The 18,044-nt window shown below is 38.2% G+C and overlaps 1 protein-coding gene across 2 annotated transcripts; it reads left to right on the forward strand.

The window, feature by feature from the left end:
* Positions 1–2,830: 2,830 nt before the first annotated feature.
* DECR1 (2,4-dienoyl-CoA reductase 1) lies at positions 2,831–17,425 on the forward strand. 2 transcript variants are annotated; one of them, XM_075085365.1, is made up of 11 exons: positions 2,970–3,066; positions 5,322–5,411; positions 6,045–6,247; positions 7,209–7,266; positions 7,410–7,496; positions 9,611–9,758; positions 12,846–12,945; positions 14,210–14,282; positions 16,193–16,339; positions 16,660–16,722; positions 16,820–17,425. In XM_075085365.1, exons 2-11 carry the CDS (start codon positions 5,379–5,381, stop codon positions 16,877–16,879), a joined length of 972 nt encoding a protein of 323 aa, XP_074941466.1. In that variant the 5' UTR covers positions 2,970–3,066; positions 5,322–5,378; the 3' UTR covers positions 16,880–17,425. The 2 variants fall into 2 exon arrangements, with proteins under 2 accessions (XP_074941465.1, XP_074941466.1); XM_075085364.1 differs by lacking the exon at positions 5,322–5,411 and having other exon boundaries at positions 2,831–3,066.
* The last annotated feature ends 619 nt before the right edge of the window (positions 17,426–18,044 follow it).

Genomic DNA, 18,044 nt, shown 5'->3' on the forward strand with positions numbered 1-18,044 from the left:
AGCTATCTTCTACACTGTAAACCTGCTGACTTACTTTAAACCAGATGCTTTAATATTTCAGTTAAGCTATTCATAAACTTTTCCTGAATTTGTAAATAGGCATCACCCAAACTGAAGTAGGACTTTATAAAGTGGAGTAATAGCCTAATAAGCCAATTTATTTTCCTTGTAAAATGCAGGTAGTCTGCCTTCAATTGTATTTTTAAATCATGAGATGCGAAAGCATTACTGCAGTTTTTTAAATTTGTCTGCTTCTTAGTCTTGGAGACCGCTTTCTTCTTATTACCAAAAAAACCCCAGGTCTGGTATAGGAATTGCACCTCATCAATGAAAGCTGCTGAAAAACATTTTCTGAAATTTAGTTTGGTTTAGTTTAGTTCACTTTTATCATGACAATACAATGATTCTTTCAGAGGTGGCTGCTTGGCACATTTGTATCTTCCAACACATAAAAAGTTTGCTTTTATAGTTTGCCTCCTCTTACTTGTTAGCTTCATTCCAGTGAAGCTTTCTAAATTCTGTACTATTTGTTCATTTTAAACATCTCTTGAACTATATTCAAGAGATATTGCCGTTCTCCAATCTTCCTTTTTTTTGTTCAGTGATTACATCTCTCTTGAAACTCAGCGTGTTTTGAATTAACTGATTTGAATGAAATATTGCTATATAAACCTTAGTCACTCTTTTAACACCTTCCAGACATATGACATATGGCTTTAATGATAGTGTGGCAGCTACTGCTTAGCGGTGTGGCCCTGTTGCTTCAGTGGCTGCTGGATGGTATGTGGGACCAATAATTGTCTTACTGTACCAACAAACAAGAGCATCAACAGTATATTTCTCTAAAATTTTAACATTGAGCTGTTTAACCATTTTTATACAGGATGCTAAGGACTAAGCCTTAGGATTGTAATTTTGATGCCTTTGAAATCCCATAGCAGTGTGTATTCAGTTTACCCTAAATTATTAAGTCAAAAGTTGATAGTGTAGACCCACTGATAGGTTTGTTGTCTTTCATGCCAAGTTTTGTAACTGCATAGATTTGTCGATGTGGCCTCTTCTCTGCAGAATCCGTAGGTTCTTACAGCTTCCATGCTGCTCCCTTCCCCCTTACCCTGCCATTCCTTATGGCCAGACAGGACTCTGTAGGCTTCTCTGCCCTGTTACGCAAGCTGTACAAAAGGGTGGTTGTCAGTCATTCATTATCTTTCCCATCAGCCAGTCTATGTGCTTAACACAGAGAAATCAAATGTTTGGGTTTTTTAATCTCAGTATAACCCCCTGTAGATTAACATAGTTTAATGTACACAGACTGCTCAGGCCTTTTCTGAACTCCATTAATGTGCTGAAATTGAAATTATTAATTTTGGTTTTTCTGGTAAACTTCCTTTTACAGCCAATAACAAGGTGAAAGGTGTTGGTGTATGCAGCGGAGCAGCGTGGAGCCTCTCTGCTGCTGCTGTCTGGGAGTGATCTGTGACTGTGCTCAGCACAGTATCACCCCAAATCGGGTGGTGTGTTACCCACGCCATTTGAGAATACCAATTAGCAGACTGCCATGCCACCACTATTCTCATATTTCTAAAATAAACAACCCCTCTCCCCCAAAAACATATGCCAAGAACTGGCAAGACCACTTGAGAGGAGCCATGCTAAGGGTACAAAGAGCACTTCAATTCCTGGTTTTAGATCACAGAATCATAGAATCATCAAGGTTGGAAAAGACCTTTAAGATCAAGTCCAACCGTCAACCGAACATCACCATGCCTCCTAAACGATGTCCCAAAGTGCCACATCTACATGTTTTCTGAACACTTCCATGGATGGTGACTCCACCACTTCCCTGGGCAGCCTGCTCCAATGCCACTGCTTTCAGTAAAGAAATTTTTCCTAATATCCAATCTAAACCTCCTGTGACACAATTTGAGACCATTTCCTCTCATTCTATTACTAGCAACCTGGGAGAAGAGACCAACATCCTCCTCACTGTAACCTCCTTTCAGGTAGTTGTAAAGAGCGATAAGGTCTCCCCCTCAGCCTCCTCTTTTCCAGACTAAACAGCCCCAGCTCCCCCAGCCGCTCCTCATAAGACTTGTCTCTAGGCCCTTCACCAACTTCGTTGCCCTTCTTTGGACACGCTCCAGCACCTCGATGTCCTTCTTGTAGTGAGGGGCTCAAAACTGAACACAATATTCAAGGTGTGGCCTCACCAGTGCCGAGTACAGGGGCACGATCTCGTCCCAGGTCCTGCTGGCCACACTAATCCTGATACAAGCCAGGATGCTGTTGGCCTTTTTGGCCACCTGGGCACACTGCTGGCTCATGTTCAGCCAGCTGAACCCAGCTGCACCAGCTGAACCAGCACCCCCAGGTTCTTCTCCTCTGGGCAGCTTTCCAGCTACTCTTCCCCAAGCCTGTAGCATTGCATGGGGTTGTTGTGTCCCAAGTGCAGAACCCAGCACTTGGCCTTGTTGAACCCCATACAGTTGGCCTCGGCCCATCGATCCAGCCTGCCCAGATCCCTCTGCAGAGCCTTCCTACCCTCAGGCAGATCAACACTCCCACCCAACTCGGTGTCATCTGCAAACTTACTAGAGTGCACTCAATCCCACAAAGCAGGAAAAAAAAATAGTTATTTAGTGTGCTTCAAACAGCATCGAATAAATAATTTGCAATAAAAAACCCAGCCCAGTGAGGCATATGAATCGAACGGAGCACAACCCGTCCCTCGCAGCAGGAGCTCGAGTCCCCGGGGCCGTGGCAGTGGCCGGGCCAGGCACCCCCTGAGGCTGGCGGGCTCTAGCGACGGCCTCGCTCGTTTCCCGACTCAGGAGCCCAGGCAGGAGTGGCGGCGCACCGTCACCGCCAGCGCATCCCAGCCCGGCCGGCCAGGCGCGCGGCCGCACCGCCTCCCGCCCCCGGGCGGGCTCTGCTCGGGCCGCCGAGCAGGCGCACAGCCCGCCGCCCCCGACCTCTCGGCGGGAAAAGATGGCGGCGGCGGTGGTGTGGCTGGTGCGGCGCGGTGTCAGTGGCGGTGTCGCGACTTGCTTCTCTGGCAGCGGGAGGGTAAGACGGTCCCTGCTCCGGTGCGGCCCAGGGCAGTCGGCCGGCGCCTCGGGGGAATCTCCGCGACTTCCAGCCCCGCTCCCCCGAGGCTGCCCGGGCGTCCTTGTCCCGTCCGAGGACACGGCGGTTCTCGGCGGACGGCGCTGCCCGCCCTCCCGGAGCCCTGCAGGGCCGCCGCTCCCCGGGACGTGCCCCCCTGCCCCGCCGCAGGGCCGTTCCCGGTTCTCTCCCATTCCCGTAGAGGCTGTGGAGGCCCTGGTATTGCCCTTTGATCCCAGTAGCAAAGTTAGGCAGCGCGATTTTGGTAAAGTGGTTTGGGTGTTGCCCTCCAGCAGCGACATGGCTGATGTGTGCGGGTGTTCCGAGGGAGTTCTGCTTCTCACCAGCCACTGCTCGGCTGCTTCCGAGGGGGCCTTCTGCGGCGGTTTCGTGATTCACTTCCACCCCCCGGGGGAGGGTTAGGTTTTGGTTTCTTCACGATTTGGGGATTTTTTTTTAATGTTGTTTCCTTCTTTATAGCTCTCTTTACACCTGAGGTTTAATTTAAAACCTTGACCTAAATGGTGGAATGATTAACTTGAGTGAATTCTGCCATAGAAGACCGTCGTGCAAGCTAGTAATGAGATTGAGAAACAGTCTCATGAGAAGATTGCTGAATGATACCAGCATTACTGGCTGCTTGCGTTCCGGGACTTTGTTAGTCTTAGCGCGGTCTTCCACCTGCCCCTGCTGCAGCCTGCTCCCTCATCTTCCTCCCCCGCGCAGGAGGAAGGCTGCTTGCTCGGTTTCTGTAGTGCTGAGCGAGAGGAGGGGGCTGTGTCGGTCTCTGCTCAGGGAGCCTCGGTACTGCGTGGGGGTTGCCTCTGGCTAACTCCTTGTCCTGGAGGGAGTCCAGATGCCGTCTTCATGTGCAGTCTCTGCCATGAGCTGAAGTTCTCCAGAGGGAGCCCTTCTCTTTCCCTGCATACCTGAAGGGAGACGAGAGGAGTAGGGGACTACTAAGAAAGACCCAAAAGAGAATTTTCACGCTCCCTTTTCCTGGAGGCTTAATAGTGCTTTGGTACTCCATGAAAATACACAGACATTATTTTCCTTGGGAGAATTAAAAAAAAAAATCGTTAGGATTTTACAGACATTTGGTAGCAGACCTGATCTGCAGAATGTTATTTCAGAAAAATGTTGTGACATACTTCGGGTTTTCCATTTGGTCTGTTTGTGTTCCTTAGATCCACTTTTGGTTTATTTTTTCCTTTGTGAGATGCTATTGCACATAGCTGAAGAGTCCAAGTTCCAGAAAGAATCCCTAAAGTACACTTTTAATAAAATGCTGTAGGATTTGCTGCACTGCTTTGCTTTTGTGATAATTCTAGCTTTAGTTTGAGCTTTACTTTCTCAATTTTGTTCTACATAGTGCCCTCAACTCTTTTTCACTCTTAGTTTTTGTTTCATCATTTCTTTGGAACACGAGCTCCCTTAGCAGTGTAATTCCATGGCTGTTCTCTCTGTTTTTACCTGCGTTACTCATATACAAATGTATTATCACACAGAAGGATTCACATGCACGCTTTCTTAGGCCAGCTTTAAGCTCTGTGAAACCCCCATCCATGTGCATTATAGTTGTGGCATGTACAGATTATTCAGCTACCACTAAAAATGTTGTCTCTTAATTTGAGCGTTGAAAATGTGAGTTAGTAAACAGAACAATAGGTTGTAATATTTTTACTATTTAAAAAAAAACTTTTCTCCTTTGTGTCAACCTATTGAACAATTGCATGTTTTTATTAACATCATACAAGAGTAGCCATTCAGTCTTCTTTCCTAAAATTATACTGGGATTTTTTTGTATTAAAATAAACACATTAAGTGCTGAAGTACAAATTAGTATTAAAGAAAATAAATATAACTTATATTCTTTTAATTTTTGCACATCAAAAATAAAATTAGTCCAGGTTTGTCATACTCAGAAGTGTTCGCAGCTTCAGGTTAGGGTAACTTCTGTATTCTAAATGATTTAGGAGTTTCTGAATTATTACTGTAATGCTGCTCTCCCAGAGCATTTAATTCAGTATTTACTTTAGGGCTTGAATTAGTTTCGTGTTTTAAGATGCTAGAAATATCCTTTTGGCTATTTTTGCTGCGACTTTCTCGCCGACGTCACAAACTTCTCATTGCATTAATGGGATGTTTTCTTATTAACCTGGATCACTAGATGTAATACTGAATTTTCTTCTCTTTTTGTGAATGTTTTTAAACAGGTACCAATCATGTGTCTTTTTGCAAGGGCCAGTTCATCGAGGGCTAATTTGCTGTAGATGGTATTTCTGCTGGGACAGAGTATAGTGATGGTAACCAAACCTTGTACCATTTTGTCTTGGAGATGGCACTGGTTTGCTTAATGGCTCCAGTAATGAATGGGACAGGACTCGTGGAGTTTGGTTCTGCTCCATTCCACAGTAAAGAACAATGTTTCATTGACTACAATAATAAAGGGTCAAAGCCTTGAAGCTACTACTGAAGCTTTTGAATTGAATATATACACGTGTGATCTCAAAATCGCATGGATTTGTTAGGGCTGAACTCCTTACGCATAAAGTACAGTTCATATATCAATCTGAAACCCAAATCCTGCTGGGAGACTGTACTTAGTTGGTAATGGTTTTCCACATGCTTTAGTAAAAATGACAGACATAAGAACAACTAACTTCCAAAATAACAAAAATTGTTATTAATTATTTTTTTTCAACAGTTCTCTAATTGGAATGGGAAGTCTCAAAATAGCTCAGGTGCTTTCCTAGTCTAGTATTAGCATTTATATCAAGATGCATATGTTTTAGGATAATACAAACAAATCATTCTTACATTCAGTTTATAATAAGGCAGTTATGGTTGTCACCTCCACCGTTATAAGAAAATCTGATCTTGCATAACAGTTCTGTGTACAGAAATGAAAAAACAAACTAATGTACCTTTTCTGTCAGTTTTTCAGCCGTGGGCCAAATGTGCTGCACCAAGACAGCAATGCACCACAAGCTGCATTCTTTTCACCTCTTCAGAAAGTGATGTTGCCACCAAATAGCTTTCAAGGGAAAGTGGCCTTTATAACTGGTGGAGGTACTGGGATTGGCAAAGGGATGACAACAACTTTGTCCAGCCTAGGTGCCAAGTGTGTTATAGCAAGCCGGTAAATACTAACGAAGACATTTTAAAGCTTTCATATTGTACTGAATGCTGAATGGCTCTGTTTTCTTCTTCATAGTGGATCTTACTTTCTTCTCCATAAACTGGATAAATTTATTCTATTTACTCTATTTCAGAGTAAATCTCATAACTTTTAAATTGTAATGCCATATTGTAAATACCAGGAACTTGCAGATCCATCTACAAATATCTAATGGAGTAACCAGCAGTAGGAAGGAATAAACTAAATGCATTTCCATGAAATGCAGCAGCAAAGCAAACAACCCAGAATATTAGATACAAATTAAACCAAAGCCTAAAAGAGAACAAAAAATTGAAATTACCATTGTTGAACATTTTGAATGTATTATTGCAGGTTTTCTTGATGCAGATTTGAATTGCCATAAAGAATTAAAACCTTTCCTCTTCATTCTTACAACTTTAAAAATAGCCTTGATTTTCTCTTAATGAAGATGATTTTTCTACAGTTCTCTTAAGTAGCACTACGTTAGAGACTAGAAAAACAATCTAATTTTTAATCAAAATAAACAAAAATGTTGTGACATTCATCCAAACAGTGGTTTATGTATTTAGTTTTAAATCTGAATATGCATGTGTCTTCTAAAATGCTAGTAGAGTAGTAGCTAAAACTAAGTTTGTTATGATTATGTACTCAGAATGAAAATATTTTTTCTAGCTTATCATGGTGATTAGTTTAAGAGTCTCTTACTCCATTGCTTTGAAGTAGCACTAACCAGAAATGACATATATTTAAAGTTTTCAGAAAGTTAGTGACTAAACATAGCTTTTATCTTAAAGCTCAATTTTAATGAAAATCAGGAACATGCACGTGCGTGCACACATATTTTTTAGCTTGTATTTGCTCAAAAAATCATCAGATTTTATTAATCTGAATTGTAATTGCATTTAATTGAAATTTAGTGACGTCATATACTTATTTCTAGGAAACTTGATGTTTTGAAAGAAGCAGCAGAAGAAATTTCTTCTAAAACAGGGAATAAGGTACATTTTTACAGAATTGTGAATATGTTATTGCACTTTAAGTGGTTATAGGATTTTTATGCGTTCATGTGCTTCTATGGCTTGTTTAATTTATGAGTGATACAGTTTTGAAGTCTTACAGCTGCCTTTCCATTATTATGTAGGTTCATGCCATCCAGTGTGATGTGAGAGATCCAGTTTCAGTTAAGAATGCTGTTGCCGAACTAATCCAAGTGGCAGGACGCCCTGATGTAAGTGTTTTAGTGAAAGGAAAGAACTTCAGTCTTCGTTCCTGAAAATACTCCAGATAGTAGGTATGAAGAAAATTACAATGATAGAAGCTTAATGGAATCTAAAGAGACACCAGACAAAAAGTGTCAGAACTTGAAGATAAAGCTAACATTCACAGTTAGACTCGTTACTCTATTCTTGCGCTTCATAAAATACATAGTGACGAAACAGACAAGACATTGTTGTTCTTACTCTAAGGACTAACTTTTTTATTGTAAACAGTGGGACAATTATGATGGGATTCTTTGAGTTAATTAAGTGCACAGATTATTGCCCTTAAGTCCTCCTGAAAAGGTGACTTATCTGTGTTGGTACCGAATTATGCCTGTTGCTTGTTAACAGAATGTCTCACAAATTAGAAATTGAAGTAATCATAAACGTCTTCTTTGGTGCTTGCTTGGCTTATTATAACACATAAAGAAGGTTCCAACTTGAAAACTAAGTCCTCATAAAATCAAGAAAAAAATCCTCAGTCAAGTAAAGTATCTGGTTTTTAATAGTTTGGCACAAAACACAGTCTCTTTACATAGACTATTGTTTTGAGAAGGGTGGTCTGGAGAAGGCTGAACAATGATAGGCACCAAATTCTGTTTTGATCGTGAGAGAAAACTCAGTTCTGCTAGCTGATAGAAAGTGTGGTAAGGATGTTAAAATTGATGTAAAGGATAGTAAGTGAGATTTAAAACAGTTTACTCTAGGTTTAAGTGTTGTATGTGTATTGTAGACACTTTGCATTCATCAGTAGCTTCCTATAGATGTACAAGAGAACCTACTGAATTCTAAATGTGGTAAGTGGAGAAACTATTTCTTACAAATGTATGCTACAACAGTGCTGTAAAATAAGGCAGCTCACTGTCCTAATTTGTAGACAAGATATTCTTGGTATTGTTTTGACTACTAGTTATTGCGTTTTTTGCCCAAAGCGCATCACGATCTCCAGGTTTTAAGTGTGTGCAGAGAAGGAGGAGACTTCTTCCTACATATTATATTTTTAGTACCCCAGTAATTTTCTGAATAAATATTTCCCATGACTTGTTCTTTACAAGCATTTCCCTTCTCTTTAATTTCCTACATTCTGTGTGTTTAAGAGAGACTGCAGAGTAAATAGAATATTCAGTTCTTTTTGTCTAGTTTTTCTCCTAGTGACAGACATGACACTTATATTTATGAATACTGCAAGCCTGGCCTGTGCAGTGGTACCTCAAAAATAGAAGTTAATGGCAGTATAATGTTCCTTCTAGCTTTGTTTTGTTCATTCCATCCCCAAGACTGTTAGTCCCAATTAGAAAGCAGTCATTCTTTTGCCATATGGATTGTTTAGGCAGTCATATAAATGTATATACTTCAAAGATTATATCGTACAGTCTTTAGTTCACTAGTTTCATTATTGTGTCCTCTTTATATTTATACAGTGATTCAAGTAACCTCAGTATCTTAAGGTATTTGGATTTTTTTTATTCAGACCTTAGATAGGCCTTTAAATTGCATTTGCCATCTATATATATCATCTATGGCTTTTTTATTTTTTTGTTTTCATGCAATATGTGCTGTGCCCCATTTTTTATTTGAAAATTCAAATATCTTAATTTAGCCGAGAGGTTCTTCAGGACAAAGACTTTGTTTTATGTGCAAACCTGCATGAATCTAGGTGCCATTCCATAAGTAATACACCATTTTCTTGCTTCAGCACATTATATTATTATCAATAACTAGAATAAATAATTACAGAACATCTGGCCACATAAGTTTTGGTTTAAAAACTGCTTATGTGATGTTTTGTCCCCTTAAAAAAAAAAAAAATCTAACTTGCTCGCTTGAAGGGCTGAGCAGATGATAGATCAGAAGTATCCTTTGCCAGTTACTCTTTATATCTGTCACTTGTAGCCTTTCTACATCTATTCGAAAAAAGTTTTGTAGTATGTTCACTCTCTGTCTCCCCACCCACCCACCCATTTGATGAGGATATTTTTACTTTTCTACCTGGAAACACTAAGAAGTTCCTTGTAAATTCTTCGTTTTCTCTCAGGAAGAGTTATTTTTAGTTAACTCTTAGGTTTTCCTTCATGTGTTTCAGGTTGTGATAAACAATGCAGCTGGAAACTTTATTTCCCCTTCTGAAAGACTTTCTGCTAATGCATGGAAAACGATAACTGATATAGTGCTTAATGGTACTGCATTTGTAACTCTGGAAATTGGAAAGGAGCTCATTAAAGCACAAAAAGGTATCTTAAACAAGATAGTAACTAAGCATTGTGATGTAATATTATTACTTGCTTTCCTTGCCTTACTATTATTATAACCAGTTTTGAGAGTTTGAAAAGAAACACAATTTTTAACATTCTACATCTTTTTTAGAAAGAAACTTCATTTTGAGTAAAGCCATACTTAAATATCACACAGTAGAACTGGCTAGAAATTACTTCTTTGTAGAACCTGCCCTTAAAATTGGAGCCAGAGGCCATGAGTTTGAATATCAAAATATGATTGCAAAGTTTGTACTAGTTGTAAATGTTTTCAAAATCTAAATAATAAGGCTTTGTTTAAAACATATGCTGTTATTTCTTTAGAGTCTTCTATATCTATGTTGGTTTCATTGAACAACTGAACATGTGGCATTTATTTAACTGAACAGCAAGCCAGGAAATCACTTCGAATTTTCCTCCTACACTTAAATAAATAAGATTCACAGCTGTGGTATTTGACTAATATCGCTAGAGAATATTATCTTTGAGAGAATTTGAAAAAGACATCAAAAATTGAAATCGGTATTAGGTTTTATTTTCCCAGGTATAATTCCTAGTTCTAGACTACCTAGGAATTTAATCCAATATTTTGGCTTCACCTTAAAAATATGATAGTCTTTGATATACTGTTTAGCCAAAGGGTTACTGCTTTCTATGTTATGTCATAGATTATATACAAAGAACTGCTTTCATTTTACATTATATTCTAGTTATGAATTGAAAACCATTGAGCTTATTTTTTGATCAGAATGGTACCCTCTCAAATAGCATTTAAAAGCAGGGAGGCTTATTATGGTTTTCCATGTGCCCTTACTTCTGAACCCTGTTTTCTAGGTACAGCCACTGTGTTGAAATAATCTTTTTGTATTTGCACTGCATTTCTCTAACTCCTGAATCAGTTGTATTTCTTCAAAGCTCCTCTCTGAAAAGTACTCAGTGGGTTTATGCTGTTTAATGATAACAATATAAAGTTAATGTTCTTTCAGTAAGTCTGTAACGGTTTTGGTCAGTTGACACAGTATTATCCACATTTATTTTAGCACCACATGAAAAAATAATGCCTACCATTCTAGTGCTAATATCCCCACATTAAAAACCCATCCCCAACTCTGACTTACTATATCATTATAGCAAACTATTGTAATACTTTGCTTTATTGCCTTCCAGTTGCATGCAGTATCTCCCTATAGTAACGTGAAATACAGCTTTAAAAATGCCTTTGCTGCTGGTGAATGAAAAAACACTTCCCTTGCTTCCACCTTCAAATTTGGCAAAATCCAGGTGTCATTCACCTTCATGTTGTCTCTCTTGCTTTTACTTGCAAGCTTCCAAAATGTGAATTTCTTTCGCTATTACTTGCATGCTTTCTTTCTATGGGGTTCCATCTGTATGTCAGACCTTTTATTTAAGACGTGTTTTTGCAAGTAGATCCAAGTTTGTCCTCTCAATCTCCACCTTGGTTTTCTTTTCACTTGCTTGTTATTTTAAGTTTGAGGAGATACCTTAGTTTCTGAAGTGATGGAGATGGAAGCCAATGCACATAGTTTAGAACAGTCTGTGAGGATGCTATACATCTGACGGTTACTAGAACACTGGCACATCCTTTAGGTCTGCAGCATGACCTACATTAAACCTAATTTAGTAATTAATAAAAGTGCTCTGCCTTTAGACTCTACGTTTGTACTGGTATTGAAAAGGGATTTGTAATCTGCTAGTGCAATATTTACTTGTGCACTAAAGTTTTACAAAATAAGAGGAGGTAATTGGTTAGATACTGTCCGTTTTATGAATGTAGGCTTTAGAAATAGAAATTGTTTATGAACTTTAAACTTCAGAGCTGTAAATTTATCAGTCATTATTGCTTCTGTGTTAGGTTCACCCAATGTGCCTCTATTTAATCTGTTATTTAAAAATTCTGTGGTTTAATTCTGAAAATTGTATAATTAACAGTCAATTCTAGATAACTTCAAAGTTGTTCTGTGTTTTTTTGCCTCTTTTGATTTTTCTTTTTGAAGTCTTTCGCTATAGACTACTTTTTTATAAATAGGTTCTCCTTAGTTTCTCTTGTGTAACATTGCTGTAATTTTTTTGCTAAGTCTCTACTTCATTATCACATACATTCTATCAGTAACGTATATTGTTTTGGAAATATCCCTTGGGTAGCTATTCCAATTAAATTTTTTTTAAAATACAGTAAGTAGAACAGTTATTTTAGTTACCGTGGTGTAAGTAGTGAACTGCTGTCCCTTGTCCTCTATTTCCCAATTACAGTAAGTATATGGTAGTCATTGATCAAACAATTAGAATTTGCAGGCTTCTATAAAAGAAAGATTAAATAAACATTTGCAGTTTCCATAATGCTTCTGCTAAATCTGTTGTAAAATGTAACATATAAAAGAAAGTGGTCTTTTTATAATACAGTTTGTTGTGATAATAATGGAGAAAAAGCTATGCAGGTAAACTTTGTCATAAGCTCTATTGCAGAAGAAGATTCTGAAAATTTCTTTAAAAACTTTTTTTTTCTGCATAGACCTTATTTAACTCAAGGCCGAAACGGTGTCATTTTAAGGTTATGCCAAACCTAATTGTTATGCTGACTCTTCCCCCCGCCCCCCCCCCCAAGCCAGGCAGTAATGAAATTAAGGTAAATTACCTGGTTAGTGACTACTAGGCTAGGGCAGCTTCTAAATAGACACTAAGATCCTAGGCCTTCACTCCAGTTGGGACTGATGGGCACATGTAAACTCATGATCAGTAGAAGTCTGAGGTTTTAGACCTTTGCAGCCTAATCAATAGCTATTTACACGTACATGGGACAACTCATAACATTCATGGAAAAGAGTGAACTGAAATAAAAAAGCTTGAAAGCAAAGCTTCCAAGACTAGATTTTCAAAATATCTTTCTATAGCCCAGCGTGAAATGACATCCCTAACACTTCAGCTGCAACCTGCTGTACCACTGAGGCTGCTTTTTACCTTAAGTTCAGAGTTTGATCGTCATGCATTTTTTCTGTTTGATGTGTTTGTTTTGTTTGGTTTTTTTTTTTAATGTTTTGCAACTTTCAGGAGCAGCATTTCTGGCTATTACAACAATTTATGCAGAGAGTGGTTCAGGATTTGTGTTGCCGAGCGCCTCTGCCAAAGCTGGTGTAGAAGCAATGAGCAAGTGAGTAATAGAGCAAAATGTCTGTTCTGCTTTTCACATACTTGAGATGGGGTAATTGTCTATAAAAATGGAGCTAGTTGGTATAGTCATCCTGTTCCATGGTATCACACGAGAACCTTCTGGCCTCCAGTATCCTAGAAAGAAAATAGCATGCTAACAGCTTCTTACAGAAGGAGGTATTAACTGGTATTATTGTGATGATTTTTATCACAAGGATGAGATAAGGACAAGTGGAGCTACTTCTTTTGGCAATAGCAAGTTCTGAAGTTTCAATTACAGAGTTCCTATAATCAGGTTCTCTTGCATTCTCATAGGCAAACCAGCACTTAAAGACAGCTATTAGCAGAACTGTTCAAGGTCTGTAGTGCTTTCCACTTTCTTTGGTCTCAGGAAAAGATGTGCATGTATTGGGTGGAGTATACTGTTGCTTCACCTATCTAGTTTCATAAAGAAATGTGTTTTCTATCACTATTTTAAATTAAGGTCTGCAGTTATTCTTAATTCAGAACAGTATCCATGTTACTCAGCAAACAAAAGGTTTTCTATCATCATTAACTGTAGGGCAGTCCTTCACAGCAAATAGATCCTCCTCTGCGCTTGGGCAGAAGGAATTGAATAGTGTGGCAGCCTTTTAGTAACTAGAATTCTTTATCCAGAAAAAAAATGAGGGAATGAGTGATGGTCTTGATTTCTGTTCTACAGAGCTGTAACTGAAGTGTGTACATGACCCAGCTAATTCACTCACTGTAGGGGGTGATCTATATAAAGTAGTACTTACACAGAGAAAATGCTGCCATAAAGCAAAATTATTCTACTGGTCCCATTTTAGAATGTAACCTCAGTTTTGTGTTATTTGAAAACATCTAATATGAGAGCTATGTTGAAAATGTTTGAAATGTGTACTTGTGGGATAGACTAAATTACCAGAGAAAGATGGTGGCCTAACAGTTGTTTGTCAAGGAGTTTAGGTGACGAAATCATCTGTATGATTTGCAAGGGAGAAGGAACTGTTCCTTAATGTTGCTTTATCTGTGATGCATCTATTATGATCTGTTATTAGAATCAATATTCCTCTGTTTGTGAATGTGATTTTTTTTTTTTTCTTCTCTGGAATGTTTTTGTTAAGAGCAAAAAAAATTGCCTGTTTCAGGAGAATTCTAGTATTTACACATTTGATTCAGTTTTAAATATTTTTTCTTTGCTGAATAGCATTATTAAAATACTGCGTTTAAAATATTGATGCATTCTGTTAATGAATTTTTAGGTCTCTTGCGGCGGAATGGGGTAAATATGGCATGAGATTCAATGTGATTCAACCAGGTCCAATAAAAACAAAGGTACATAGCATGGGGTGAAACACAGTCTTGAATACGCTTTATAGCACAGGCTTAACTTTAAGTTAGTCTAACCTTTTCTGTAACTGTTAAATTCAAGTATGTTTTCCTTAGTAGTCAAGACTGCTGGCATATTGAATGTGCTCTCAGTAATTCTTTTCTAAAATGGAATTTCTTGAACTTCTGAAGCCTGCCACTGCCCCTTCTACTACACTAATATAAATTAAACCCTTTTATAGTGTTTTAAAGAAATGATATATCAAAATATTTAATGGTGATTCTTATCAGCTGTACATACATAGTTTTTCAAGTGAAGTGAATTCTTATACTTGGTGGAGTAAAAGTGCCAATTTCTGCCTGAACTCCTAATTTTTGAACAAAACATCTTATCATTCACTGGACAACTCAGTTTTACCTTTTTCGACTGTAAAGAAAGATAAGCGGCAGTTACCAGCAGGGTTATAAGAATGTTGAAACATTACAGGATCTGACCAGAAGTCCTCCAGGCAAGAGTAGAAGAAAAACATTTAATGACATTTTTAGTCTTTAATGTTAATGACTAATTAACATTAACACTTCACAGAATAGTAGGGGCTGGAAGGGACCTCTGGAGGTCATCCTGTCCAACCTCTCTGCTTGAGCAGGGACACCTAGAACAGGGGGCACAGGTCTGCCCCCAGACGGGTTTTGAATGTCTCCAGGGAATGGTATTTAATGATACTAGTGATAGGACGAGAGGAAATGGCCTTAAGTTACTTCATGGGAAGTTTAGATTAGATATTAGGAAAAAAATTTTCACTGAACGGGTGGTCAGACATTAGAACAGGCTGCGCAGAGAGGTGGTGAAGTCGCCATCCCTAGAGGTATTCAAAAAAAGTGTAGATGTGGCACTTTGGGACTTGGCTTAGGAGGCCTGGTGGTGTTGGGTTGACAGTTGGACTTCATGATCTTAGAGGTCTTTTCCAACCTTAATGGTTCTATGATTCTATGATTTCTTCTTTGTCTCCAGCCTCTGGCAGGCTGTGGCCAAGGGAGTTTGATACAACTGATACCTCTTGATATTGTAATCATCTTGATGGATTTTTCTCTTCCACTAGTTTGTCCTGTTCCTTTTCAAATCCATGTAAACTTTTGGCATCCATTGTATCACATGGCAAGATCACTTTGATCTATAGGTTCTCATAATTTTTGGCAAGTTAACTGATTTAAATGTCAATATTGCTACCTCCTGTTAATGTTTCTGATTTAAACTACTGGCATATATCCCACTTGAGATACTCTGTGTTCTTAATAAAGTACTACGTTTGTCATACTGGTTCCAAGTTAAAATTTTCCTGAAAGCATAAAAAGGCAGACCAGCTTTACTTAAAGCAGTATATTGCAAAATCGAGGTTTTCTGCTTTAGGGACTACAGCCGTGTCTTTAAAAAACACTTTTGTAAGTCATGATTAAATAAGCAATTTAATCAAACTTGATTTTTTCTTTTCCTTTTCAGGTTTACTTACTCTGTGTCATGTATAATTTTTGTGTCACTTACCTGCTTCTCTTCTCTATTTGTTCTTTTCCCCTGGCCATGCAGCAATTCTGAGTCTTGCTTATTTCTTCAAATGTTTGTCATGGGTGTTTGGGAAACAAAGACTATTAAACCCTTTTGTTTTTCATAGATAGATCGTGGGTGACTGTCCCAAACATGTTGCATACCAGCTTATCACCATCAGTAGCTGCACATAAGCGCAACAGGGATAAATTCTGTTTCCTGTTCCCTACTTCTTTTTCATCCTGCTGACAAAGATGGTGTAGACAGTTCACTCACAAATGTTAACTTCCATATTGTTTATGCAGAGTCAAATCTGTGTTGGATTTTAATTTATGATATAACTTTTTAAAAAAAAAATGTTTCTCTTAATTTTCAGGGTGCTTTTAGCCGCTTGGACCCAACAGGCACATTTGAGAAGAAAGTGATTGAGAGGATTCCCTGTGGTCGTCTGGGAACTGTAGAAGAAATTGCAAATCTTGCTGCCTATTTCTGCAGTGACTATGCAAGCTGGGTTAATGGAGCAGTAAGTTTTAGCTGATCTTGTTTATACAATTAACCTGATGATGGTCTGAGTTTTGCTGATACTTTTTTTTTAAAGCCCCGGTTTCAGAAATGAAAGAAAACCTGTTACTTTGAAATTCTTTACAAGCATTATTACCATTTTAATTGTAATGCATAGTAGTTAGTACCCTTAAAAAGAACTCTTTAAAATTACTGAATTACATTATTTTGAACATGGATTTTTCTGATCCAGATCAGTAAAAATTACTTTCACAGTTCATAACAAGGGGATACTATAGAAAGCCCACTATTATTAAACACACTGCTTATGGTTTTTCCTAGGTTATTAGACTGGATGGTGGAGAATATGTTTCTATGGCAGGAGAATTCAATGATTTGAAGAAGGTATTAAATTCCTCACTTGATACTTTACATTCAAACAAATATTTAGATGTGTAATTATTATATGGAATTCCAATAAAACACTCTTTTCTTTTACTAGGTTACCAAAGAGCAGTGGGATATTATGGAAGCAATGATTAGAAAAACAAAAGGCTCTTGAAGTACGTAACTGAGTGGTGGAGATTTTTGGAAATGAAACACTACTTTTTCACGAATACTTGGAAATAACCAACTGAGAAATAACTGTCATAATGTTTTGTATGCAGATTTCAGTAAAATATGTTGAAACTGTAGATGGGAAGAATATACATGCTGTGTTCAAAATATGACAATCTGATCTGTTGCCAATAGCGAACAACAGTTGTTCACTGAAATTTTATTGTTCTTCAGATGATGTGGTATATAGCCATGCCGTGGTCAACGAGTAGCTTTTCTTTTTTAATTTTTCGTATGATTTTTTTGTTTCTCAGGTATATCTCTCTTAATATTGTAATTCCAATAGCATTCAGGACTATCATAACTGAGTATAATTGTTAATGTGATGAAAAACTAAGAAATTAAGTCCTTATCTGCATACTTTAGTAATAAGCCCTAAATTTGCAAATAATGAAGTGTCAAGTTATCAGCAGGACTACGTACGCTGAGATAGGATGTAACTCCTGTGGTTACTTAGAAAATCTTGAAATACATAACTATCTTGGTCTCATCTTTTGCTGACATTTTCAGTCTGTTAATTATCTTATGCTGAACTTTAAAAATGGCATTTAAGGACTAGCAGTGCCTTTCTGAGGAGCTCACTCTTTGTCATGATTAAGTTAATGTTCTTGAAAATGAGAAACTAAAAAGCATTTGCTGTTAATATGTGTGTGACATGGGGTGTCTCTCCATTTAAAAAGGTTTACTTAAAACTAATAAAGGACATCAGTAAATTGGGACTGAAAGCATTGAAACCTCATTGGTTGAGAGTTTCAGAAATCCCAAAGTTTCATTTGCATTCACAGGCTGGTACTAGCGAAGATTTAAGATGGCGTTATCTCTGAATCTAGTCAGTTCTTCCATCTCAAATATGCAGGAGATTAAAAAAAAAAAAAAACAAAACAAAAAGAAACGAAGAAAACCAAACAATGTTTATCGCTGTCCAACTTTTAGTATTATTACATTTTGCAGTTAGGAGGTTGCCAGTTGTTTGTCCCTCCTGCTGAACCCTTCCCTCTGAATTCTTTAATGACATTAACAGGCTGTATTGGGTTTGTATGGCAAGGTTTTGGGAGCAGTGGGGAGGGTATGGGGGGGGCTACTGTGAGAAGTGCTGCTAGAGGCTTCCC

This window comes from Phalacrocorax aristotelis, chromosome 2 (genome assembly GCF_949628215.1).
Source record: "Phalacrocorax aristotelis chromosome 2, bGulAri2.1, whole genome shotgun sequence".
In the NCBI taxonomy this organism is placed as follows: domain Eukaryota; kingdom Metazoa; phylum Chordata; class Aves; order Suliformes; family Phalacrocoracidae; genus Phalacrocorax; species Phalacrocorax aristotelis.